The sequence below is a fragment of the Eurytemora carolleeae genome, unplaced genomic scaffold (assembly GCF_000591075.1).
Source record: "Eurytemora carolleeae unplaced genomic scaffold, Eaff_2.0 scaffold870, whole genome shotgun sequence".
Taxonomy (NCBI): Eukaryota; Metazoa; Arthropoda; class Copepoda; order Calanoida; family Temoridae; genus Eurytemora; species Eurytemora carolleeae.
Window position 1 is genome coordinate 128,114 of NW_019397085.1, and position 25,767 is coordinate 153,880.

Here is a 25,767-nt window from a genome sequence, read left to right on the forward strand (position 1 = left end):
TAATGTACAAGATAAGCCCATATATATATATATATTACTATGAGAGAAGAAATTGTTCCTTGTTTAGCCAGCAAGTTAATAAGATCATGTCCGAGTTAAGAAATTGAGAGTAAAGAGATAGATTGTGTCCAGAGATGAGATTTTAAAAGCTTAAACCCGACTAAACCCAAACTTGGGCTTAGATAGAACCCAAGTCAGGATTGGTTCTGATTCGACCAAAAAAAGCCCCCCCACCCCCTAGGCTAAACCTTACTGTACGCCCCTGGCTTCATAGGCTTCAGGGTTACCCACAAAGGATGGAACTTCAGAGACGACTGTACGGAATCTATATATATATAAATATATAAATNGCCATTAGACAGGACAAAATATTTATTTGAACCTAGGGATCGTCATATTTTATGAGCATTCTAGGTCGTCTTTACACTCTCATCTTTTGTCTCAACCCTGTATGTAAAGTTGTAATCTCTGTTTGTTTGTCCGATCATAACTCAAGAACCCCTGCACCGATTTGCCTCCAACTTAGATTGGGGACCTCGGGAGAACCACGGTAATGTTTTAACTAGGTTTTTAAAGTCCAAATTGAGTATAATGACTTAAAAAAATTAGTTTCCCGGTAAAATCGAACAAGTGCTGGTAAACGGCGGGAGTAACCGAGGCAAAGCTGGGTTCCCAAGCTAGATTTATAATGAAGCAACTCCTGAAATCCATATAATAAAGAAATTTTGTCGAAGCTCCACAAATAGGACATTTTGATATCAAATTGAAAAAAAAATAATAAGTGATTTTCCTGTTCTTAATATATACAATATACATCTAATTTTTTTCTATGATTTTTCATGTTTTTAAAAAATTATAAAAAAAAACGTTACTTCTGCTGATTGAAACAACTGGTGAAAGAATTGTACACTGTAAAAATATCTCATTGGTATCATATGAAATTTTCTCTACAATACTGCACTTTAAGCTCAACAACCATATCTAGCAAGACACTCTCTTTAAAGCCTATAGTTTGTTATAAATAGATTGTGTGATGTGAAAATATTTATAATGTTGATTGGATCAAGCATATTATCCTTATTCTGTCAAGCAACCAACAAACATCTGCCCTGCGCTAAATACAATGCACCACCCATGTTTTCAATGATAACAATTGATAACAATAAAACTTACCAGTTTTCCTTAAAGGGTCAGTAAGCGTAATTCCAGGTGACCCTCCATGCAATCAAGAAATATATAGACCAGGAACCGCCATATCTCATGCGTCAAAACCGTGTACTGCAGTTGGAGGAGATCAAAACAAGGAATTCAAGGGGCAACTCAACATTTTTTAAGGGAAATAGGTCCAAGGGGTGGAATAAAAATATCTTGCTATTGTATTTTCCATATTAACCAAAAAGCCAAAAATCATATGTATTTACTCTAACTTTATATATTAACTTGTTTTTTGTTGGACTGTAATATCACATCAGAGCTTTAGTCCTTTCCCTTCAACTTCTGTGGGGGCACTGGGTTTGTTTACATTCCTCCCCCAGTGTTTCAGTACACAATTTGGGAATATCTGAGTTGGGCGTTCCTGTATATAGTTCCTTGCATGCAATTATGGCAATCCCCGATTTACAACAGTACCCTTGAAAGCTATTTCTGATCATTAGATATTAAAGGTTTTTGTTTCTTTAAATTTTTATTTCCATTTGTGGCTTCTCTGCAAAAAGGACATGTGTATTTCTTGTAGTAAAAGGCAATAAGGAGAAACTCACAGAAATAAACACTTTTTGAGTGAGAAAAAACGACATTATCTTCCACTTTTTATATTAGATAAAGATTTCAAGGGTACGTTGGAGTTCGAGCATTGTCATCTTTACATGGAGGGTCACATTAAATTACTTACAGTCCCTTTAAAGGGACTGTTCATATACTAATTTCAAGCATAAACCCACTTTAAAGAAGGGGTATGCCTGATGTATACCGGTTTCATTTTCTGATCAGAAATGTAAAAGATATCGTCGTTTTTTATAGCTAGAAAACAGTTTTCAAGCTAGAAAACTGTTCTGTTCGGAAATATTTGATTGATTTTATTTATATCTAATTGAGGAACAGCAAACCGTCTCTTTAACTGATTTATATCTGATTAAGAAGCAGGAAACAGTCCCATTAACTGATTTATATCTGATTAAGAAGCAGGAAACAGTCCCATTAACTGATTTATATCTGATTAAGAAGCAGCCAACAGTCCCATTAACTGGTTTATATCTGATTGAGAAGCAGGAAACAGTCATTAACTGATTTATATCTGATTAAGAAGCAGCAAACAGTCTCATTAACTGATTTATATCTGATTAAGAAGCAGCAAACAGTCCCATTAACCGATTTATATCTGATTGCCTGACTTGGTAATAATATACATAAATAGTACTGCAGTGTTTCAGCTCTAGTACTTTAGTACGATCAATTAAAAGAACCAAAGCAATGGCTTGGCAAAATAGGTATTTTTCTAATTACATCTTTTTTGTTGCGTATTTTCAGAGTCTGGGAAGAAATCATCATCTTTGTAATAGTATAGGAGCCCCATGGACGTCTCGTTGAAGACCCCAGATTCTCGTTGGAGACACCCATATTTTCGTTAGAAACCCCGCGATTTTCATTGGAGACCACCAGATTCTCTGGGGGTCTCCATCGGGGTTACCAATGAAAGGGGGTCTCCAATAGTATTCCAATGATTTCTTCTCAGACTTGTATTTTCAAGAGTAAACCTAAGATATTTAAATCCTTTTTTTATGAAAGAATTCATATTTTAAAAAAATTTGAATGAGGTTTCAAAATAAGAAGATTAAAGTTTGTGTAAGAATATTTTGCATGAAAAACAAAAATTTAAGTTTTAAATTTTCTAGAAAAATTATCAAAAATAGGTTGTAAAATTTCTAATTTTTCTATGTTGCAAATTTTTTTTCCTCTGAATTTTAGACATGAAAAAAAACTAAATGTTTTAAAAACATATAACAAATGCTTTTGGAACATTAAAAAAAATCCGAGAAATTTAATTATCCTTAAAAAACAGAAATTTTTGAAAAATTGTCAGGAAAGTAACTGCACTTTAAAAATTAATATCAGTTCTAAGGTATTTGGAAAATATTTCCTGCAAATTTTCACTTTATATTTTTAGCGGATTTTTTGTTATATCATAGTCAATTGATAAATTTGATAAGTTTTGATGAACTTTCGGTAAAAAAAAGAAAGAATATAATCCCAACAATTTTTGTTAGTTAAATTTGTTCAAAAAAATTGGTTTCGCAGGTTATTTTGAATAATTCCCAAAAAAAATTTTGATATTTTTCTATCACAATTTATTTTTTTTTATGCCTAAAATTAGAAGCAAACAAAAGTTAAACAAAGTTTGACCAAAACATCGATAATTCCGGGTTTTTTTAACTCACCTTCTACTTTTGTAATTTGTACTTATTTTAGGTTTAGTGGTGCAAAGCTTGCCGAAATGAAGAACGCATTTTCTCTCTTTGATCGGGATGGGGATGGTACGATCTCTACTAAGGTAATTTACGATCTTTTTATCATTCCTCCAGATATCGGACCATTTTTACTCTATTCTTTTAATCTGATTAATAATTATCACGTGACAATAATATTGCACTGCCATTGGCTGAAGTTCCCGGTGACGTAATACGGACTATATGTAATAATATTATCAACTATATCTATTAAAAATGCAAAATAAAAACAAAAAATTATAATAGGCGCAAACCTGAGATTCTTAGGCTCCTGTGGGATATCGCCATTTTTAGAGTATTAGCGTATTTCTTGAATATGATCTGTTTATTACTACAAATTTTATACAAAATTGCATATATATCAATTTTCTTATAAATTTGACAGAGTTTTATATCAATTTCTCGAGACAGAAACATCAGATAGATATCTTATCTATCTTTTAACGCCAGAGATTCTCAGGTTTCACCTTATACCGCGTTTCATTTTTCCTTTACAGTCCCTTTAAGGAAAATTACGTTTTTTTGCAACATAAATTTTACGATCTTAACATCTACAAAAAAAGACTCTAACGTACAGTAAAAATTATGAAACTCTGGAACAGAAATTCGTTTTTTTTACTCAAGTGATGATTGTGAATAGTTTAATAAAAATATACTTTGGTAAAATACACTTTATTGTCGATTTCATTTTCCTTTTGAATTAACGATCTTTTGAATTGCGACAGAGATCGGATGATCTTTTAAATTTTTTTGTTAACGTTGCAGCTTATTTAATAAAAGAGAGACTATGATTTCTTCAAAGAAAGAATTAAGCGATCCTTTTTTACAACAAAGTTTGAATTATTTAATCATTATTTTTTTTAGTTTTTATTCTTTAATTTCAACAAGTTCTGAATATAAACTTTGACAATTTTAACAAGAGCTGGAGATTAATGACTTATAAAGAGCATTTATTGAGAAAACTGTATTGATTATACTTGGTCATCTTAGCTAGGGCTGTGCGTGTTCCTGCTTTTAAAAATAGTTCGTTCCCCTCCGTTATGTTCCTCTTGTTCCTGTGAAATTGTTACCCAGGAACAACGCCTATTGCCCTGATCATAGCACCAGTCAAATGAAAGCACGTGTACATGTTGAGGGTAGCTCTTCACAATTTAGATCTAACAAGGTTTTTACACTGTAAACTCCAGGTCATTTCAAGTTCTGGGCTGTACAGTACACGGACAGACTGTATAGGGCATTAGCTAGACGGACAGTACATGTACATCAACTAAATCAGTCCGTTCTAGGGAGATTCTATAGTGTAGAACTATAGCATATCAAAAGTGAGAATGTGCATGCTCTCTACTGACTGGTATTACGATGATTAAGTGTATTTAAAACAGTGTAGATCATATGTTCTGTTCATTAATTCCTACCTCAAATTTACAGACTCTTTGGACATATTTTTGTTTACTCAAAATTATTTCAGGAGCTGGCCTCTGTGTTTAAAAGCTTGGGTGCTCAAGCCTCTGAACAACAACTGCAGGTCAACTTTGACAAAATAAAAATAATATTATTAGGAAACAAAATAAAAATGATATTAATAGGAAACAAAATAAAAATGATATTAATAGGAAACAAAAATAAAAATGATATTAATAGGAAACAAAATAAAAATGATATTAATAGGAAACAAAAATAAAAATCGAATTGAAGGGTTGACAAGATTCCAGCTGCCTAAGAGCTTCTTAGGCCTGAGAATAATAGAGTGCAGGAATTCTCCTGATAAACTGGAATGAGGCCCAGGTGCCAAACAGATAGGAACTTCACACTCATTGCTTCCTATCGTTTGTATGCCCGGATTGGATACCCCCAGGTACCTATAGCTGACAAACATAGACTCTCCTTGCTTGTCCACCATTCCTCTCTTCATCATCATTCACTTGGATCAATCCACTTAAAGCTTCTTTCTTGTTGAGTAGAAAGCACGCACCCTTTCGGTGCGAGAGCTGCTAACAGCCTCCCTTCTGTCCTCCTACATCCGTCAGGTGGTCATTACTGCTGAACCAGATGTCGGCTTCAGATGTTTTGGAAACCACAGGTTTGTGTGGAGTCCGGGAACCGAACCCGGCAACACCAGTCTGGACACCAATCCAATTACTGGCTGTGCTTAACTTCAGGGATCTGTCGTCTCATTGCTCCTCAGATGAAAGTTGCTCAATGATTTGGGCATGCAGCTCTGAAACTTGGAAATCACTTGAAATTAACAAAGACGACATTTATTCAAATATCAATTTGCTATGATTTTATGATTGCAGGCAATGATTAGAGCAGCTGATACTGATGGAAGCGGAACTGTGGAGTTTAATGAGTTTATGGAACTTATGGCTGATACTATGGAGGTGAGTCAAAGTAGGGTTAATGATTTTATGGAACTTATGGCTGACACTATTTATTCGGGTCCTAAAGTATAGTTTATAAAGTCATTAAGTCAATTAGTTTATGGAACTTATAGCTCATACATAAAGTTGTATCAATAAGTATATTTTATGAGTTTATAGAACTTATGACTGATACTTTGCTGGTGATCAATAGCGTCCATATAAATATAAATATTCGACTCGGAACGTAAACAATATCTAATTAATTCCAAACTAATCAGATATTACAGCCTATAATCATCGATTATATCTTAACGTAATCATATATAGTTGATATTTAATAATATTTTTTATTAATATATTCATGTCATAAATATTCCCGAGTACTATATCAGGGAAACCTGATACCTTATCAACATTCCTTTAAATAACTATTATCATCATTTTATGCAAATTTCGTAACCAAATAGATTGACTTCATGAAATATATATATGTCCCCCGCTACGCCGGTCACCCTATTGGACCTGTAACCTTATGTTTCAATAAAAAGTTATTTAAGTGTAAAATCTCGCGTTGGATACTGATAGACCTGGCTTAAACCCTAAGTAGAGAAGACAGAAATACAGTGTGTTATCTCTTATAGTTAAGATTGATTCCGATAGACATTGTGACATTCATAACAATCAATTCTTAAATTAAGACTATATTAGTAGGATCTGATCGTAAATACGCTAATTATTTCTACAAAATTCAATGAACAATCCCTTTAATCATAATATAGGTTACTGAAGAAGAGATGATGGAATCCTTTAAACTTTTTGACAGAGATGGTTCCGGTACCATTAATCATAATGAAATCAAGTAATAAATATTATTCTTGTTAATATTAATATTATTAAAGTTCCATTGAAAATTGTGAATATTAAATATTATTAAATTATCATTATTTATTTATTACAATTTATTTATAATTATTTATAAACTATTTCAATGTTTAGGTTGCTGACAAGGACGGGGATGGGGACGTGAACTATTTTGAATTCATGATGCTCATGAAAAGAAAGTAGAAGATCAAGATCAAGATCAAGATCAAGATCAAGATCAAGATCAAGATCAAGATCAAGATCAAGATCAAGATCAAGATCAAGATCAAGATCAAGATCAAGATTAAGATCAAGATAAAGAGTTCTGTTGTACATTATGAGACAAATAAAATTTTGGGCATTTTACACCATATGGAGATTATAATCTTTTGTAAAAAATATGTTCTGCAGGGTCTGAAAGATTTTAATTTATGAAATCAGAAAACAAAAAAACTATGTAAAGAAACCACATGAAATTCTATTTCTTGACAAAAATGGGTTTCTGGTACTGGGTTTAATAACGATACTCTGTCTTAAGTTTCATGCTCAACAAGGAAAAAGTACAAAAAAACGACAGTTTTTCACTTTTTTCATAGATAACCCTTTGGCAGAAGCCCAAAGATGTTATGCACAGTCGGCGAAGAACAGGCTCTCTCTCTGAACTAGTCTTTAGTATTTTACTAAACCAGGCTTCCTTGAGCTGAAAATTTTAGAATGGTGGATATCGAGATCAATGCTTAATCTCCTCTTTTTCTTAATCTCCAGATTAAATAATTCTTGTTCTCCTCTTGTTATTAATCTCCAGATTAATTAAACAATCGGGATTAAGGATATCCCATTCTAAGGTTTTCAGGTCAGATAGCATAGCACCCATCTTCGATTTTAAATTTTAATTGCGGCTCTATCTGCTGCAATTTCTCTTTTTAAATTATTAATTATAATAATATCTTTTCGGATTTATCGATATTTTTTCGTGGATTTTAAAAGGTCCAAATTTGTTTAAGGTAAATTTTCAAAATTTTGAACTTCCATAAATCTTACCTGAGATAATGTGAGGTCCCATAAAAAAAATTGGGCCCGATTAGTTTAGCCTTTTTTACGTTTATTGGACACAAACAGACCAACAATTAAACAAACAAGCAAAGTATATTTAAGAAGATATTTGTATTTGATTAGTGCATAGCAAAGGATGAAATATTAAATTCGTCAATTAATCGTCTTCATCCTTCCCATCCTCTATCCCAGGTCCAATCCTGTTGTACTTTCCTTCAATTCCAATTCCCTTGTACTTTCTTTCCGGCCCAAACCCCTTGTAATTTCCTTCAGGTCCAATCCCCTTGTACTTTCCTTCAGGTCCAATCCCCTTGTACTTTCTTTCCGGCCAAAACCCCTTGTAATTTCCTTAAGGTTCAATCCCCTTGTATTGTCCTTCAGGTCCAATCCCCTTGTACTTTCCTTCAGCCCAATCCCCTTGTACTTTCTTTCCGGCCCAAACCCCTTGTACTTTCCTTCAGGTCCAATCTCCTTGAATTTTCCTTCAGGTCCAATCCTCTTGTACTTTCCTTCAGGTCCAATCCCCAATTGTACTTTCCTTCAAGTCCAATCCCCTTGTACTTTCCTTCAGGTCCAATCCCCTTGTACTTTCCTTAAGGTCCAATCTCCTTGAACTTTCCTTCCCCCATCCCCTCGTATGTCATTCCGGCCCTATCCCCTTGTACTTTCCTAACGGCCCAATCCCCTTGTACTTTCCTTACGGCCCAATCCCCTTGTACTTTCCTTCCGGCCCTATCCCCTTGTACTTTCCTTCCGGCCCTATCCCCTTGTACTTTCCTCCCGGCCCTATCCCCTTGTACTTTCCTCCCGGCCCAATCCCTTGTACCCTCCCACCGACCCAAACCCTTTGTACTTTCTTACAGCTTAATTCCTTTGTACTTTCCTTCCCTTGCACTTGTCTCCCCCCCCCGCACTTTAAACATTATTTTTTATCCCTCCTCCACGAAAATTTGGGCTTAACAATAAATACATGTATCTTATTACGCCAAGTCAACTAATAAATCATATTTTAGATTTTAAAAATACTAGATAATGTGTCCAACTCTTTAGAATATACGATAACTTTGCCCCCCCCCCCTCCATATTTTTCTTACACATTGTAGTATGTCTCTACTTTATCTGTCAATGCCCCCCCCGCCCTCCATTGCTTATTATGAATTATACTATTACACAAGACCTATACAATACACATTACACTTTGCAGTATGATAAGATCAAAATAACAATTTTTCAGAGAAATATATTTGAGACTTAAATATCTGATTATCCATATCTGATAAACATTTATAATAAAATTATAACTGTACAGCTTACTTGAAGTTAACTAGTAAGCAGAAAAAGAAGAATATGTAAAACTTAACCGAAAATTACCATAATTACATATATTAAAAATACTGGAATTAAACAGACAAAATGTAACGCAAAATCAAAATTTGGTGTAAATTATAAGTATGTACTGTGATAAACAGAAAACTGTGGAAAAAGGATAATATATTAAGGAATGGAGGAAAAAAGAATTTATCATGGAATAGAGAAAAGAAGAATATATCGAGGAATGGAGAAAAGAAGAATATATGAAGGAATGGAAAAAAGAAGAATATATCGAGGAATAGAGAAAAGAAGAATATATCAAGGAATGGAGAAAAGAAGAATATATCAAGGAATGGAGAAAAAAAAGAACATATCATGGAATAGAGAAAAGGAGAGTATATCAAGGAATGGAGAAAAGAAGAATATATCAAGGAATGGAGAAAAGAAGAATATATCAAGGAATAGAGAAAAGAAGAATATATCTAGGAATGAAGAAAAGAAGAATTTATCAAGGAATGGAAAAAAGAAGAATACTTCGAGGAATAGAGAAAAGGAGAATATATGAAGGAATGGAGAAAAGAAGAATATATCAAGGAATGGAGAAAAGAAGAATATATCAAGGAATAGAGAAAAGAAGAATATATCGAGGAATAGAGAAAAGAAGAATATATGAAGGAATGAAGTAAAGAAGAATATATCAAGGAATGGAGAAAAGAAGAATATATGAAGGAATGGAGAAAAGAAGAATATATCAAGAAATGGAAAAAGAAGAATATATCGAGGAAAAGAGAAAAGAAGAATATATGAAGGAATGAAGTAAAGAAGAATATATGAAGGAATGAAGTAAAGAAGAATATATCAAGGAATGGAGTAAAGAAGAATATATCTTTAAAAACTAAATATTTTTATTTTCCGTTCAGATATTTGGTTTAACAATATTTTACAGATTATCTATTATAAATCACAATTATTGATATACGGAAATTATGCTTTTATTTATAATTAATTAGCATATGAAATCTAAACATAGTTGAAATTAGGAAGGTAAAACCAAGAATTTCAGCGTTTCGAATATAACTGCTCGAAATCGGCGTCGACATTCAGGCTCAATTACTTTAAAACGTATAAATTATCCCACAAAGTTAGTCAATTTGCTGACGGAAAGATTTTTTTTTTTAAGGTAGGTTATAGGAAAGGCTTGGAAGTGAAGTTTCGTTTAAAAATTCGTTTAAAATAAAACAAAACATGGAAAGCTTTTTCTTTTAAAGTTTTCTATTACATCCTGTAATGAAAAATTTCTTTGATCGGTGCGTTTGTTAACATCAAATGTCAGCCTTTGCATCCCGATCGTTTTTATCCAACATAAAGTTTAGTTGGAAGAGATAAAATGGAGTTTATGCTGGTGTAGGAATCTTCCATAATTAGGTATCGAGACTGAGAAAATCTCCGATCCTTGCTGCCAGGGCAGCGTGCATTATTACAGTTATTCAGCATACACCTGTACATAGAAAGTCTAAGTAATTTATCAGGACACGTATACGAGGAGTACGATAAAAATGGTTCCAGGTTCATTTACGTCCTTACTATATAGGTATACGTTACAACAGGTTCCAGGTTCATTTACATCCTTACTATATAGGTATACGTTACAACAGGTTCCAGGTTCATTTACATCCTTACTATATAGGTATACGTTACAACAGGTTCCAGGTTCATTTACGTCCTTACTATCTAGGTATACGTTACAACAGGTTCCAGGTTCATATACGTCCTTACTATATAGGTATACGTTACAACAGGTTCCAGGTTCATATACGTCCTTACTATATAGGTATACGTTACAACAGAAGAATATATCAAGGAATGAAGTAAAGGAGTGAAATCAAGGAATGTGGACGAGGGTTCCCTTAGGGCACCATTGTTAATTGTTCATGAATTAGATTGTTGATGAAGCTCTAGTTAAAAAAATATTGTTATTTTAGTTTAAAGTCGAAACGTAAGGAATTGTTTTGCAAGCTTTTAACTCACAACTTTCTCTGATTGCTGAATAATGGCTTTCTTAAAAAGAGTACGTATTTAAGATTTCAAATTCATTTAGTCAAACAGTAGTGTTCTACTCTTTATACTGTGTACATATATATTGAATGCTTGCACAAGCTTTACCAATATGTACATACCAACGTAAGTAAAGTACAGTGATAACCAGAAAAAATTGAAAAAGGAAGAAGAAATTACAGCATAAACTTAAGTTCATTTGCTGTTATACAAAGTAAAAATAGTTTTACTAGACACTTATTAAATCACTAATTTAGTGATATAGGTCTGTTTACACGGCCCATTGGACAGTGCCCATCTCATGCTCATTAGACATTTTAGAGTTATAACTTGATGCAAAAAGTCGTCTTTCTATTTCGAGTTTTCTGGTTAGCACTGTACTACACCAGCTGAATTATATCTTCTACTTTTTTTAACAATTTTTTTGCTATGTACACTGTACAGGCGTGTACACTGTACAGGCGTGTACACTGTACAGGCTGTTTAAAAAGATCTTTGTATTTCTTACAACATCTTCCCCTAAATTTAGGTTCAAAGCGGGGCTTTTATACCAACTGCCTGAATCCTCAGGCATACTTCCGGAATGCCTTATTTCATCTTTACCCGACTAAATCTATATTAAGACCAACTTCTGGTCATTGGATTTTTCATTATATAGCTCTTTGGAAAGCCTTGAACAAAAAAGAAGCAGATTCCACAATTTTTGCGAATAGGTTTTTCATAATTTTTTGCACAGATGCCTTTAATGAGAATTCGCACATTTACAGTTTTCCTTGAATAAAAATTTAGTTTTTAAAAATTTTGCAAATATTTTTGCATTTTCAATTTTGCCATGGTAAGGGCTTTTTAAAAAATGTATAATTTATCCTTTTTCGCGCACTTTTTATTTTTACACATTTTTTGCTTAATAACTAGAAATTGCAATGAATATTTGAAATTGTACAAATTTGCAAATTATTTTTTTTTGCAGATCATTAAAGTAGAGCCCAAGGGCTTTCCAAAAGTGTATCAAATTTTATAGATTTGTATTACAATAAGGAAATAGAGGGGGGGGGGTTCCCTGGGAATAGGGTTAAGAAAAGACTAATTTATAAATGTTAGAGCTTCATAGTTTCTATTTTATTTAAAGGTTTTTTGAACCTGTAAAACGACTGCTGAAATGGGAAAAGGTTGCAATAGACAATTTTGTGTTTCGTCTTCATTACAAGGTACTTAATGATTATTATTTTTATAATTATCATATTTCTTATCATAATTATATTAGTTCTATCTGATGTCCCTGTCTCTAGAAATTAATATGATAAAGAACTAATATTGGTCGCGATCAACTCCTAAAATGCTCAGGCTTCAAGCCTATACCCTATTTTAATTTTACCTTAACAGTCCCTTTAAACTTATGTTTTGAACCGAGCAAATAGCTCTTTAATTGGAGGGTATCTCATGAAATTGTAAAAATTAATTATTTTTTTATTTTTTTCAGATTTTTTATTAAAAAAATTTATTAATACAGGTATTTAATGAAGAATGCAGATAATCATTTTTCCAATCTTCTTATTTTCTGATAATCCGTTAACAGTCTCATTGTTATAGATAACTGTTGTTATGCTCCTGGTTTTTGTGGCAATGGTAACGGCCAAACAGCATTTCGGAGATCCTATAGACTGCCATATGGAGAGCTCGAATTCTATTCAGCGTGAGCTACAATTATTTATTCTATAGATTGATAATTGATAATGTTTGGTTTTTATTTTATCAAAAAAATTATTATTTACAGTGATTTTTTTGTTACCTTTATACGTAACAAATGAGAGAGACGTGTTATAAAGTTGTTGGACAGGACTTTTCTCAATATCTCGAAGGTTCTCACCTTTTTAGATTATATTTTGTCCATTGCTGAAGCTCAGAACAAAATTAAATCTAAAAAAGCTTGAACCTTCTCGATAAAGAGAAATTTCTGGCGAAAAACTTTATAACACTGCGAACCAAAATAAAATTGTTATAAATAGTTAAAATGTCGTTTAAGTACAGGTATAGATAGATGATTTTCAAAAAAAAGCTTTTAATGAGTGAAAGAAAGAAAAATCTTTGTTTAGCTAAAGCTACCAATGGTTGGTGTTGGTTAACAGGAACCTATACAAACGGGTTCATCCGGAAGGTAAAAAATGAAAGGATTTTTAATTTTTCTGAGAACTAAGTTTTGCCACATTGTATTTTCACCTCCCAACCCTACTGCTTGAGAACAGAACTTCTCCTTCCTTTAATAAGAAAATCAATCAGCCTGCATCCTGTGAAGTATATCATTAGAGTAAATAGATATAGAGTTTAGGTGTATACTAGAGTACACGCGGAATCAGGGAGATGGAGATTTAATAACAATTTTCACACTAAATTGCGCTAGCATTATGTTTATATATGTAGTCTGTAAAAGAAAGCACGGAGAATCCTGTTTTCTCTCAGCTTTCTACAGACTCAGTGATCTCTACGACAGAATAAATATTAAACTGTACATGATAGCAGTATGCTGAAATAACAGCTAGCACAGAGGCCGTTCCTTCCATAAACTAAATTGGTCGACAACTTGACGTCTCCTATATAGGTCGTCAAGTGTACGGAAAAATTATCTATCTATCATATAAGAATTTAGCATAAGACATCTAGCGGCCAACATATCGCCCCCCCAAAGTACGTGAACTACACGACCACTATCTATTAAAAGAATGGACTCGGACAGAAATTGGGAGAAGGGTTGGTGTGGTGGTGGGGGGAGGGATGAAGACTATATGTTTATTTACTTTTGTAGTATATCGTGTAATTTCACGAAGAACTTCCTTCTAGAGAGAAAAGTTATCCTCCAAGGAGGTTGGGCTGTCTTTTAAAATCAGAAATACCAAGTTCAGTTTTGTGGAGACAGAAATACAGTGTACAGATAAACAGGGGTTCTTAAGTACATTTCGTAGTTTTCATAATATTTCAAATAAGGTACATTTATTATGTTAGACAAAATCAACACAATTTTCATGGAGGTTTTCTGTAAAAAATGACGTTGACTAAACTTTTACTGCTGAATTAATGAACCATAATAATAATTCAATCCCTACAAGAAAAAACAATGAAATCTTAATTTTTAAATAAAGATTAGTTGAATTGGAGGATTCGTAGATGAGACATTTTATGATTAGAACATTTTATTGATAGGACATTTCAAAATTAGGAAATTTCCAAAAGAAAGAGGATTTTTCATAGCCAAGGTTACCCTCTCTTGATATATCATACAATCATTTTTACCTTGTCCAATCTTTGATCATGTTCTCTTTACTAAATGTCCATCTTGAAATGTGACAATGTCTTAACGCCTGAAATGTCCCAACACCTAAATGTCTCAACTACATGAAATGTCCCAACACCTAAATGTCTCAACTACATGAAATGTCCTCACACCTAAATGTCTCAACTACATGAAATGTTCCTGTAACAACCACATCCCTAGGGTGAGAGAGGGGGTGGTGTAGTTACAGTTCCAACGCTTGATATTATGTTTTTACAGCATGAGTAAAAAAACTTGATTATTGATGTTTTTTGAAAAAATTTCCTAAAATTTTCGTTTGCTTCGAATTTTAGGCATGAAAATTAAAAATGTGATAAAAAATATTTCAAAAATATTTTCAGAAATTTCATCTAAACTTGAATGAGATATATTAAAAATCTCCAAAAAATTCTAAGTGGAAATCTGCAGTAAATGTTTTTAAATAATACCTCAAAAATCCAATTAATTGGTTTACATTTTTTGTTTTCTATTATTCAATTTTTGATTAATCTTTTGGAATACAATAAGTAATCATTTTACCAACAATTTTTCAACAACAAAAATGGTTTCGCGGATTTTATTTAACCCTATTCCTGCTGGGGGGGGGGGCAATTTGACCCCCCATGGAATGTGTCATCGTCATGAAGATTTAACAGTTTGGTTCTTGTCCTAGCGAGCACTAGCGTTCGTACGACCTCCTAGAGTTGAATTGTTCTTTTAGTCGGCAGACACGTGTGCATGCGAAAGGGGTTAATATTTAAGAAATATTATTTAACTGGGCTTTTAGGGTGCTTCTCGCCCATCTTCTATTTAAATTGTGAACATGTTCTTTTTGTTTACATTATAACAACAAAGAAGAAAAAAATTTTGCGGATTTTAAAAAAAAATTCGCGGATTTTCAAGAATATAAATTTTTTACAATATTAAAAACCTTTAAAATACATTTTTTTAAATTTTTATCATTCATAAACCTTCCTTGTGGTCATGTGATGGCCCACAAAAAATTTGGGCCCGATCGGTTCAGCCGTTTTGACGTTTATTGAATACAAACAAACAAACTCCCAGACACCCAAGCCAAATTTTATTAGATTTATTCATCACATGTATTTTTTTTATGTATAAAATCCAGAGTAAACAAGAATTTAGGACATTGTTTCCAAAACATCGATAATCTCGGTTTTTTACTCATCCTAATATCTCTAATATCAGGAAGATGAAGAATATTGCTTACAAACCTACACACGAGATATTTGCAGATTTGGCACATTCAACGCAAAGTAAGAAAAAGACGACATTTTGAATATCTGTGATTTTTGTCACAGTTATTAAGCATGTACAGGATAACCCACACAAATGAGACTTGAGCTGAACACTTTAGAATTGTGGATATCTGGATCAATGCTTGATTTCCTCTTTTTATTAATCTGAAGACGAATTTAATCTTACGTTAATAATCGGGAAATTTTTTAAACTGCAACCAATCAGGTGTCGATTGTAGAAACCGAACAGCCAATCAGAAGCCGATAAATTTCAAAATTTTGGCGCGTAATTAATGAGAGAGCTCTTATTGGTTTAAAGACAGCAGGGATATCCAAAAGAGAGGATTAAGCAGAAAATCAAAAGTGTCGAGGGTGGATACATACATATGCACTCAGGATTTGAGTTTTCAGCTCTTAAGTCGAAACTTTTGAACGCTTGATCTCAAAAAACAACGATGGCACTTTTAAATTTGAGTATTAATGCTTAATCCCTCAATGTACGTTATACATAATTGAAGAGGAATTAATCCGTTGATCTGCAAAAATATTAACTTCTGAAACTCTTTCAAAGGCAAAGATTGTATATCTTAAAAAATATTTTTTTCAATTATAGTTATAAACCCTGAGGCCGAATTTAAAGAATTTGAGCCGCGGCTTAAATCCGCCAAAATCCGGTTTAAATTAAGCGCCGGCTTGATCTTGAAACATTTGATACAATTTCAAGTAGAACCAACCATATTTAAGTCGCGGCTCAAATTCTTTAAATTCGGCCTCTCACTAAATAGAGACAAGATTACAGCTGCTTGGAAGTTGGAACCATAAATGTAAGAAAACATATTAAATGAATTCAGTAAAGCTGTCTCTGAAGTTTCATCTTTTGTTTGGAATATATGACGTTACTTAATTTCAATTCAGTTTTATAAAGAATGGGGAACAATGCAGATTATGATACCTACTGCCATTTTTTCATTGTTTCTTAAAGTCCTAGTCTGCTGAAATTTTTTAATTTTCTCATCTAACATTTAAATCATATTGACCCAGCCTTCAGAAGTTCAGATTTAATAAACTTGAAAACTTCGGTCTTTAAAATACAGGGTGTCCCACGAAACATGACAGTTGTTGAATAGTTTTGAATGTCTTCTTCCATATATTATACTAGATATTAAAGACTTTTTGCATGTCATTACGTTAAAAACATTTTTTTCTCAAATATATTTTACTTTGAAATTAATTTTACAATAATATAATTGGCATACAATATTTTTATCATTCTCTTTAATTCAAACAACATAACTAATTATGAAAGAAGACATTCTAAACTATTTACGAACTGTCATGTTTCATGGGACACCCTGTATCTAAATAATTTGTAGATTGCACACTAGAGTTTACCACAACTACTATCAATGGGTGGCCTGGGTTCTATTCCTTCAGGTAAATTAAAGGGACTGTTTACGTAGTTTCCAGTCACCCATGAATATTTAAATAGAAACATGATGTTACAACTCCAGTTACTTAAACATATTTGTTTGATCAAAAATGATGTAAAATACACTAACAATCCCAGTTTAACGGTCAAAATACACTAACACTAACAATCCCAGTTTAACGGTCAAAATACACAAACAATCCCTGTTTAACGGCCAACATACACTAACAATCCCAGTTTAATGGTCAAAATACACTAACAATCCCAGTTTAACGACCAACATACACTAACAATCCCAGTTTAACGGCCAAAATACACTAACAATCCCTGTTTAACGGCCAACATACACTATTAATCCCAGTTTAACGGCCAAAATACACTAACAATCCCAGTTTAACGGTCAAAATACAGTAACAATCCCAGTTTAACGGTCAAAATACACTAACAAACCCAGTTTAACGGTCAAAATACACAAAAAATCCCTGTTTAACGGCCAACATACACTAACAATCCCAGTTTAACGGTCAAAATACACTAACAATCCCAGTTTAACGACCAAAATACACTAACAATCCCAGTTTAACGGCCAAAATACACTAAAAATCTCAGTTTAACGACCAAAATATACTAACAATCCCAGTTTAACGGCCAAAATACACTAAAAATCTCAGTTTAACGGCTAAAATATACTAACAATCCTCGTTTAAAGATCAAAATACACTAACAATCCCTGTTTAACGGTCAAAATGCACTAACAATCCCTGTTTAACGGTCAAAATACACAAACAATCCTGTTTAACGGTCAAAATTAATTATCCATCCTAACATCCCTTGTTTAATGTTCAAAATACAATAGCAATGCCTTGAAATCGGTCAAAATACACACACATAAATAAAATACACACTTTTAAATAAAAGAATGAATGTCAAGATTAACTTATTCAGTTTCCTGCCAAAATTGTCTTTATAATGTGAAAACCTTTGAGTCTGCTAAAAAACATAAAATAATTCATGTAGAATTCTCAGAATTAAACCGAACAATGAAATTAAATGCTGTCGCGCAAAATAATTCTATGATTAGCAAGCAACTGCAAACTTACAAATAAAAAAGTTGCAAACTTTAATTTTAATAAAACGAGGATTTTTCCAAGAAACGTTTGCTATTGATAAACAAAAAAAACAAACATTTTTTTATTAAGTATTGAAAATTTTGTTATATTTCAACTTTACACTGTGAGACAATAAAACTCGCATCAATTTCCTCAATCTCTAATCTTAAACTTTAAGTACGTATTCAATCAAGTACACACATCAGATTTCGATTAAGCTTTTAATGAATCATTATTGGCACTCTTAAATCTTAAGGTTGCTTTTTAAAAAGTTAAATATCCTTTTATTTATAGGCTTTACTGTTCCACACTCCTCGGCTTATTTGGAAAACATTGGAGGGTGGCAAGGAAGGGCTAAAGCAATGCATTATCTTAAATAACGATGAAATATGTTGGAATGTGTCATCGTCATGAAGATTTAACAGTTTGGTTCTTGTCCTAGCGAGCACTAGCGTTCGTACGACCTCCTAGAGTTGAATTGTTCTTTTAGTCGGCAGACACGTGTGCATGCGAAAGTATCAAAAGCATTACTTCAAACCAAAACACGATTGAATTTAAATTGTAGAAGCTGAACGCATCTCATCCTGATTTATATTTGCCGACAAAAAAGTAAAAAAGATTAAAGGTGAAAATTGTATAATGTGCGCAAACTTGTCCGGATTAGACATGAATACTTATTATTTTGAGAACAAAAGTTTTTCAATTGTCATTCCTTTACAAAAGTTACTGCGGGGAAAAAAAGGAACCTAGAAAAATTACAATATTATTCATATTATAAAGGAACCTAGAAAAATTACAATATTATTCATATTATTGATCAGATAAAAGGAACCTAGAAAAATTACAATATTATTCATATTATGGATCAGATAAAAGGAACCTAGAAAAATTACAATATTATTCATATCATTGATCAGATAAAGGCTTCATGGGTACCGTTCTAAATCGGGCATTGAAATCTTTGCATGAAGGGTCACTTGAAATTACACTTACAATACAATCCCTTAAATTGAGAAATAAAGACTGTATACATTGCAACCTGGTTCAGGTTAAGTTTATAACGTCTAAATGTGAAGTTACTTTACCACTTAACGAAGAAGAACAAGAGGAACGAGTGAGGAGGTAAACTGCATGGCTTCAAATACATGACGCCAAGGAGGAATCACGGTGAACTAGGGTCAATTTGAATTTGAACCGGACCGACCCCCTTGTACCGGCCTTAGGGATGCGTGGCAAGTACTGTCCTGACTCTCTCCTTGGCCGGCTTTGTTTCAACTTTAATGGTGCGGCTAGACCATGGAGTAAGGAATAGAAGGGAGATATAACTGACGCGTTTCGCCTTAACATATGATTATACATGCTTTGCAGACGGGTACTCCATTTGTATATGAAATATTCAGTGAAGGTCATTGTATACGCGGTAATTGTACTTCAGACAAATATTTCATATTCAAATGGAGTACCCGTCTGCAAAGCATGTATAATCATATGATAGGGCGAACCGCGTCAGTTATATCTCCCTTCTATTCCTTACTCCCTGGGCTAGACTTTTTAAAGTACACGGCCTATCATAGGCTTATTTTACATACCCTACTAGATCATAGTTTAGTCTATAAAAAAAGTATGTTTTAAATTTTGTAGAAAAAATACAAGTTTTTTCTCCTAATAATAATAATATTGCTAGTAATAACTATATTCTGTACATAAATAAAGTTTGCTTAAGGTTGTACACGTTGTACGCAAAGTACGCAGGGAAGAACAACATGTACGCTCTCATATTCTTCGTTTGTGAGGTAAAATTTAATCAATTACTATGAATGGGAAGAAAGATTTTCCTGTTTTACAAAAGTATGTTTCTGTTTTTTTTCGAAAGATATTTTTTTGATTACTTTTGATTTTTTTCTGTTCAGGTTGACATTTTATTTTCTTTAGACTAAGAGTGAATCAAGGTTATAATACAAGGACAGTTATTTCAGAGGTGTAATAATCTTTTCTATTGCAGTGTAATGTAAACACAAGAAGACGGATTTCAATGCCCGACATGGGATCCATTCTTCACATTAAAATCAAGAAATATTCTGGTCATAGGAACCTATTATGTGAATTATTAAAATTATCAAAATTCAATGCTTTTAACCTCCTCGGATACTTAACGAACACTGATGCATCTATTCTTGTTTACAAATTCCGCCCGGAGAGAACTGGCTTCAATATGTACGCAGAGTAAACGCAATTGAAATTAACTTTCCTTGCATTATAACCTTGGAATGAATAGGTTTTGAGATCGTTAGAATTCTGCAGTGTTCTAAAACCAACCTTTCAGAGCAAGAACCCAGAAACGCTGAAATTAAAAACAAATTAACGATGCTAATTATTTATAATACTGTAGGTCCTATAAAGCTGTGAAACAGGAAGACGACTATTATGATTTTAAATAGTCCAATAAACATGAAATACATTTATTTTGCGGTATACACCGACCCATTTAACACTAACATAACATTGTTTAATTTTCGTTTCCCTATTCCACAGTTTATTGGGTCCCCCTGTATCTAGGTATTGAACCTACTGAACGTGTGCCTCAATTTACTGCTTGTTGATGTATTCCTGCAGGGTAGATTTAAGAATTATGGTTCCGATGCTATAAAGGTGTTAATTTACTTTTTAATGAGTTTTTATGGACTTTTATTGGACTTTTACAATTACAAGCTATTAATGGAAATTAATACAGATGCTATTATTCTTACAGTCAGTTAGTCTTTTACCTTTAAACCCTTTTCCACATTCAATATAATTTTCATCCTTTATTTGAACAATTAGGATTATAAGCGTAGTTTTCAGGGAACCTCCTTGCAGAGATGGCATTGCCCGGTTTACAATATTTGATCAGACAAAGCTTTTATCATCAGCACTATTTGTAAATCGGGCATTGTCATTTTTGCATAGAGGGTCACTTGAAATTACACTTACAGTCTTAATTACAATATTTTTCAGGCGTACTTACGAGGGGAGGATGACCCAATGGGAGATGCATTCCCAAAGGTAAAAGTAAGCTAGTCAAAAACCGCCGAAAATACTTTAAATAGAAAAATTGGTAAAAGTGATAATGTATGATTAATAACAATCCATTAAAAAACTGCAATGTCCGATTCACTACTGTACTCTTTAGGCCTGAATATGATAAAATAGAAGCTACAAGTGAAATTAAACAGTTTAAGGAAACAAAAACATGGATATCTTCATCAGTTTTAATTTATGGTGTTTTGTAAATCTGGCATTGACATTTTTTATGGAGGGGGTCACTTCATATAACTCATACAGTCCCTTGAAGAGAAAAATAATTTGGCCAATAAAATAAAAGAAAAAATTGTTAAAATTGCAGAAGACCATATTCTTTTAGAAAAAGAGAAAGTATAAATACAGGGTTACCCACAAAGTATTAGAGTTCAGTGAAGACTGATCAAAAATTTTACATGTATGTCTGTTTTAGAAAACTTATGATTCCCTGCAACTGTTTCTTTCTTTGCCAAATATTTAAAAGGCCACCAAAATTCAAGGCAGAGGGCTTAATTTAACCTAGGAATTTAAAGAGTTTCGTTTTTACAGTCTCCCGTTGTGGCCTGTGGGTAACCTCTTTAAAATGTAATATTTTACAAATTGTATAAAATATATTAGTTTATAAATTAGTTATATATTAGTTTATTAAAACGAATTAGTTGTAAAGATGGCAATGACCGATTCACAATAGTATCCTTAAATTCTCTATCTGATTAATAATGTAGAAGATATTGTCGCTTTTTTAGGTTTAACAGTTTCCATTTTAGAATCTTTTAAGAATACCGTTTTGAAACAGGTATTGTCATCCTTACGAGGAGGGACACTTGAAAATACGCTTACAGTCCCTTTAAGGTTGTTTGACCAATTTCATGATTTCACAATTAATAATTGTCGTCTTCTATTTTCTTTTATTAATAAATAAATTAAATCTACGTTTACAGTCCTTTCAATCAACAATATAGATGAGATAAAATTTTCTTTTTAGGCTTCCAAATGTAAATTTGAAAGATATGCTTCGGGCGGGGATCTTGTGGTAAGTATAAAAGAGGAAAAAATTATTTTGTCGATACAAAGTATTTCCTTTTAAAGAAACTGCCGGCGTATTTGCTTCAAACTCGAATTATATACAGTTAAACCCTAAATAAGCCATACATCGAAAGAATTCATAAAATGTCGTATTCTACACTTTCTGATAATGGAATGTTGCAGATATTTAGTTTTTAATTAAATGGTCTTTAAAACTATTCCCGCACATTCATGGCTATTTATTTATTTTCAAAAATACTGAGATTTACGTAAAATAGTAAAAAACCCATTGAAAAATTGTCAAGACGATATTTGGTAAATTCCTTCGATGTATGGCTCATTTAGGGGTTAACAGTATATATTTTTGCACCCAGATGGGAAATATTTTATATTTCAAACTTTGACAATTTTAGATGCAGCCTGCAAGCAAAATTCAAAGTCTTGTACGTATCAAAGCGCGCCAGATTCTTTCTTTTATTTGATTAAAGCATCATTAATACAAAAAATAGCCTTTCAAATTTTTAATATTGAGCTTCAAAGTGAATAAAAAAATCTAATTTCTGTTTTATATTAATTTTCTATTTTAGAATCATGAAAGTTTGTGCATTCTTTCATTAAACATCGTCAATGACAAGGGAATCTTCAAAATACATAAAAATAATAAATTTAAATATTCTTCATTTTTTTTATTTGAAAAATCGTTTTTATACATTTTTTCTAAAAGGTTTTAAGGTTAAAAAATATAAAAATATTATGCCATGTTAACTACATTCAAATGACCAGAATTAAATTCGGAATTTATATGTAAAACAGTTTAACCCATAACTTCGGATGCATGGAAAGAATTCACAGAATGTCGTCTTTGCAATTCTATTATCAGTAGGTTTAAAGACGACATTTTTTAATTTCTTTCGATTTCTCCAAAGTTCTGTGTTAAACTGTAATCAAATGCTCAGTTGTAAACAGCTCCTATGGCAGCCAACCTATGGTTTGATTTGATTTGATTCATAATGAATGACCCGTGGTGGTCATAACCTGGTGAGATAACTTTAAATGAGAATTCAAACATTTATTTCCAAATTTAAAGTGCCCATATTGGACATCAAGATTACTTTTAGAAGATTAAGGTATAATACCATATATATAATTGAAAACAATTTTGGAGCAAACTTCAGGTTTATTTGGTGATGTGGCTTTGGTTTCATTTTCTAGTTGTAATTACCTCTCTAAACCTTATATACAGGTAGATACTGCAATATTGCCTTGTCCCAATATCACCATGCAACTAGGGTTTCCAGCGGAAAAGGGAAATCGTTTCGCGAAAAAAAAGTATTTCACCAAAAAAAATTAAATTTTTTCCTATTCCGTTTGTTGAAAATGTTCGCGAAATATCACGTTAATCTGTTCCGAGAAAAAAAAAATTGCGAAATTTTTCATTTTTTTCAAGAAATTTCGCATATTTTTAGCAAAACAGACTAATGCATTTTTTTTCTCACAAAACTACGGAAAGTTTTCGCTTATTTGCAAATAAAATGCGAAATTTAGCGAAAGAGTTTGCAAAATATGAATATTAATGCAATTATTTGTCAGGTTACCAATTTGTAACCAACATTTTGGTAACTAACAATTTGGTTACCTGACCAGGTATCTAGCAATTTGGTAACTCGACAATTTGGGAACACGACAATTTGGCAACCATCATTTTGGTAACGAACAATTTAGTAACTCGACAATTTGGTTACCTGAAAATTTGATAACTAATCTTTTGATAACTAACAATTTGGTAACTAAAAATTTGGTAACCTGACAATTTGGTAACCCTGAAAATTGGTAACCTGATATCTTTAAAAGTGTTTGAATAAACTCAAAGTAAACATGAAAGAAGACCATTGATATGTTTTCACAAATGTTAGAACTGATAGGCCTCAGAAATATCAGTTTTAGACCTTTATTCTGTGTTTTAGTGAAGAGAGATCTTAGAAAGAAAACAATATTTTTAAAGACCTCTTGTAGGTTTGAAGCTCACTGTAAAAATTGCCACCTTGCCCAACATTATTATCTTAGTAAAAAAAAGAAAAAAATATTTTTATTATCTTAGTAAAAAAAGCAGTTACAACATTTCTTTAGTTGCATTAACATTAACATTAACATTAACATTAACATTAACATTAACATTGACTATAAACAATTCATTAAAGTTTATGGTTGTCAGTATATAAAGTTAACATTAACATTAACATTAACATTGACTATAAGCTATTGATGTTTACTTATATGTTAATATCAATTAACATTAACATTTGTATGTTAATATTAACATTAATTAAATTTATTAAATCTTCAATGGTCTCATATAGAGCCTCTAATGTATCGTGAGGTTACCAAAATTATAGGCAAAATTGTCATGTTTTATATTATTAGATATCAAATTATTTGTTACAAAATTGTAGGTTACCAACTTGTCAGGTTATCAAATGGTAAGGCTACCAAATTGTCGAGTTACCAAATTGTAGGGTTACCAAATTGTCAGGTTACCAAATTGTCGAGTTACCAAATTGTCGAGTAATCAAATTTTCAAGTTACCAAATTGTCAGGTTACCAAATTGTTACATACCAAATTGTTAGTTAACAAATTGTCAGGTTAACAAAATTGTAAGGTTACCAAAATGTTTGTTACTTAATAATTAGTTACCAAATTGATAGTTATTATATATGTTATATTATATTTAACTAATCCCTGGATTAAGAAGCTATATTCTGCAAATAGGTTGTCAAGTGTTTTATCTCCACCGAATCTTGGAAATCATACCAACTAATTAGAGGACATGTCGTCTTTCTTTTTTCATTTGACACATATGACGTTGTGCGCAGTTGGTCGATTTTTCTGTTGCCATCTATTGTACTTGACAACCTATTTGATATTCTGTATTGTATATCTGTATTATATTTAACTATAGGGCCCTGGTATTACTAATCCATGGATTAAGAAGCTATGTTCTGTATTGCACATCTGTATTATATTTAACTATAGGGCCCTGGTATTACTAATCCCCATGGATTAAGAAGCTATGTTCTGTATTGCACATCTGTATTATATTTAACTATAGGGCCCTGGTATCACTAATCCATGGATTAAGAAGCTATGTTCTGTATTGTATATCTGTATTATAGGGCCCTGGTATTACCAATCTCTGGATTAAGAAGCTATATTCTGTACTGTATATCTGTATTATTTTTAAATATAGGGCCCTGGTATTACTAATCCCTGGATTAAGAAGCTATGTTCTGTATTGAACATCTGTATTATATTTAACTATAGGGCCCTGGTATTACTAATCTCTGGATTAAGAAGCTATATTCTGTATTGTATATCTGTATTATATCTAAATATAGGGCCCTGGTATTACTAATCCCTGGATTAAGAAGCTATATTCTGT

The 25,767-nt window shown here is 32.3% G+C and overlaps 2 protein-coding genes across 2 annotated transcripts; both read left to right on the forward strand.

The window, feature by feature from the left end:
• The first annotated feature begins 2,407 nt into the window (after positions 1-2,407).
• LOC111711730 (calmodulin) lies at positions 2,408-6,893 on the forward strand. Its single transcript, XM_023486156.1, has 6 exons — positions 2,408-2,486; positions 3,466-3,547; positions 4,972-5,028; positions 5,801-5,884; positions 6,646-6,725; positions 6,863-6,893. The coding sequence occupies exons 1-6, from the start codon at positions 2,470-2,472 to the stop codon at positions 6,891-6,893; spliced, it is 351 nt and encodes a 116-aa protein (XP_023341924.1). The 5' UTR covers positions 2,408-2,469.
• A 4,308-nt stretch (positions 6,894-11,201) lies between these two features.
• LOC111711731 (innexin inx2) lies at positions 11,202-25,392 on the forward strand. Its single transcript, XM_023486157.1, has 15 exons — positions 11,202-11,272; positions 12,276-12,354; positions 12,737-12,839; positions 13,240-13,301; positions 15,660-15,727; positions 17,083-17,143; positions 18,542-18,595; positions 19,296-19,369; positions 19,971-20,040; positions 20,804-20,896; positions 21,242-21,289; positions 22,290-22,337; positions 22,918-22,965; positions 23,506-23,573; positions 25,362-25,392. Exons 1-15 carry the CDS (start codon positions 11,259-11,261, stop codon positions 25,390-25,392), a joined length of 921 nt encoding a protein of 306 aa, XP_023341925.1. The 5' UTR covers positions 11,202-11,258.
• Positions 25,393-25,767: the final 375 nt, after the last annotated feature.

Bases quoted from the DNA above. Each gene is read 5' to 3' on its own strand.
- LOC111711730 (XM_023486156.1), top strand. The intron at 5,029-5,800 runs GTCAACTTTGAC...TTATGATTGCAG, and splicing joins CCTCTGAACAACAACTGCAG to GCAATGATTAGAGCAGCTGA. The intron at 6,726-6,862 runs GTAATAAATATT...TTCAATGTTTAG, and splicing joins ATTAATCATAATGAAATCAA to GTTGCTGACAAGGACGGGGA.
- LOC111711731 (XM_023486157.1), top strand. The intron at 20,041-20,803 runs GTAAAATTTAAT...CCCTGTATCTAG, and splicing joins TCATATTCTTCGTTTGTGAG to GTATTGAACCTACTGAACGT. The intron at 22,966-23,505 runs GGAATCTTCAAA...AGCAAACTTCAG, and splicing joins TAAACATCGTCAATGACAAG to GTTTATTTGGTGATGTGGCT.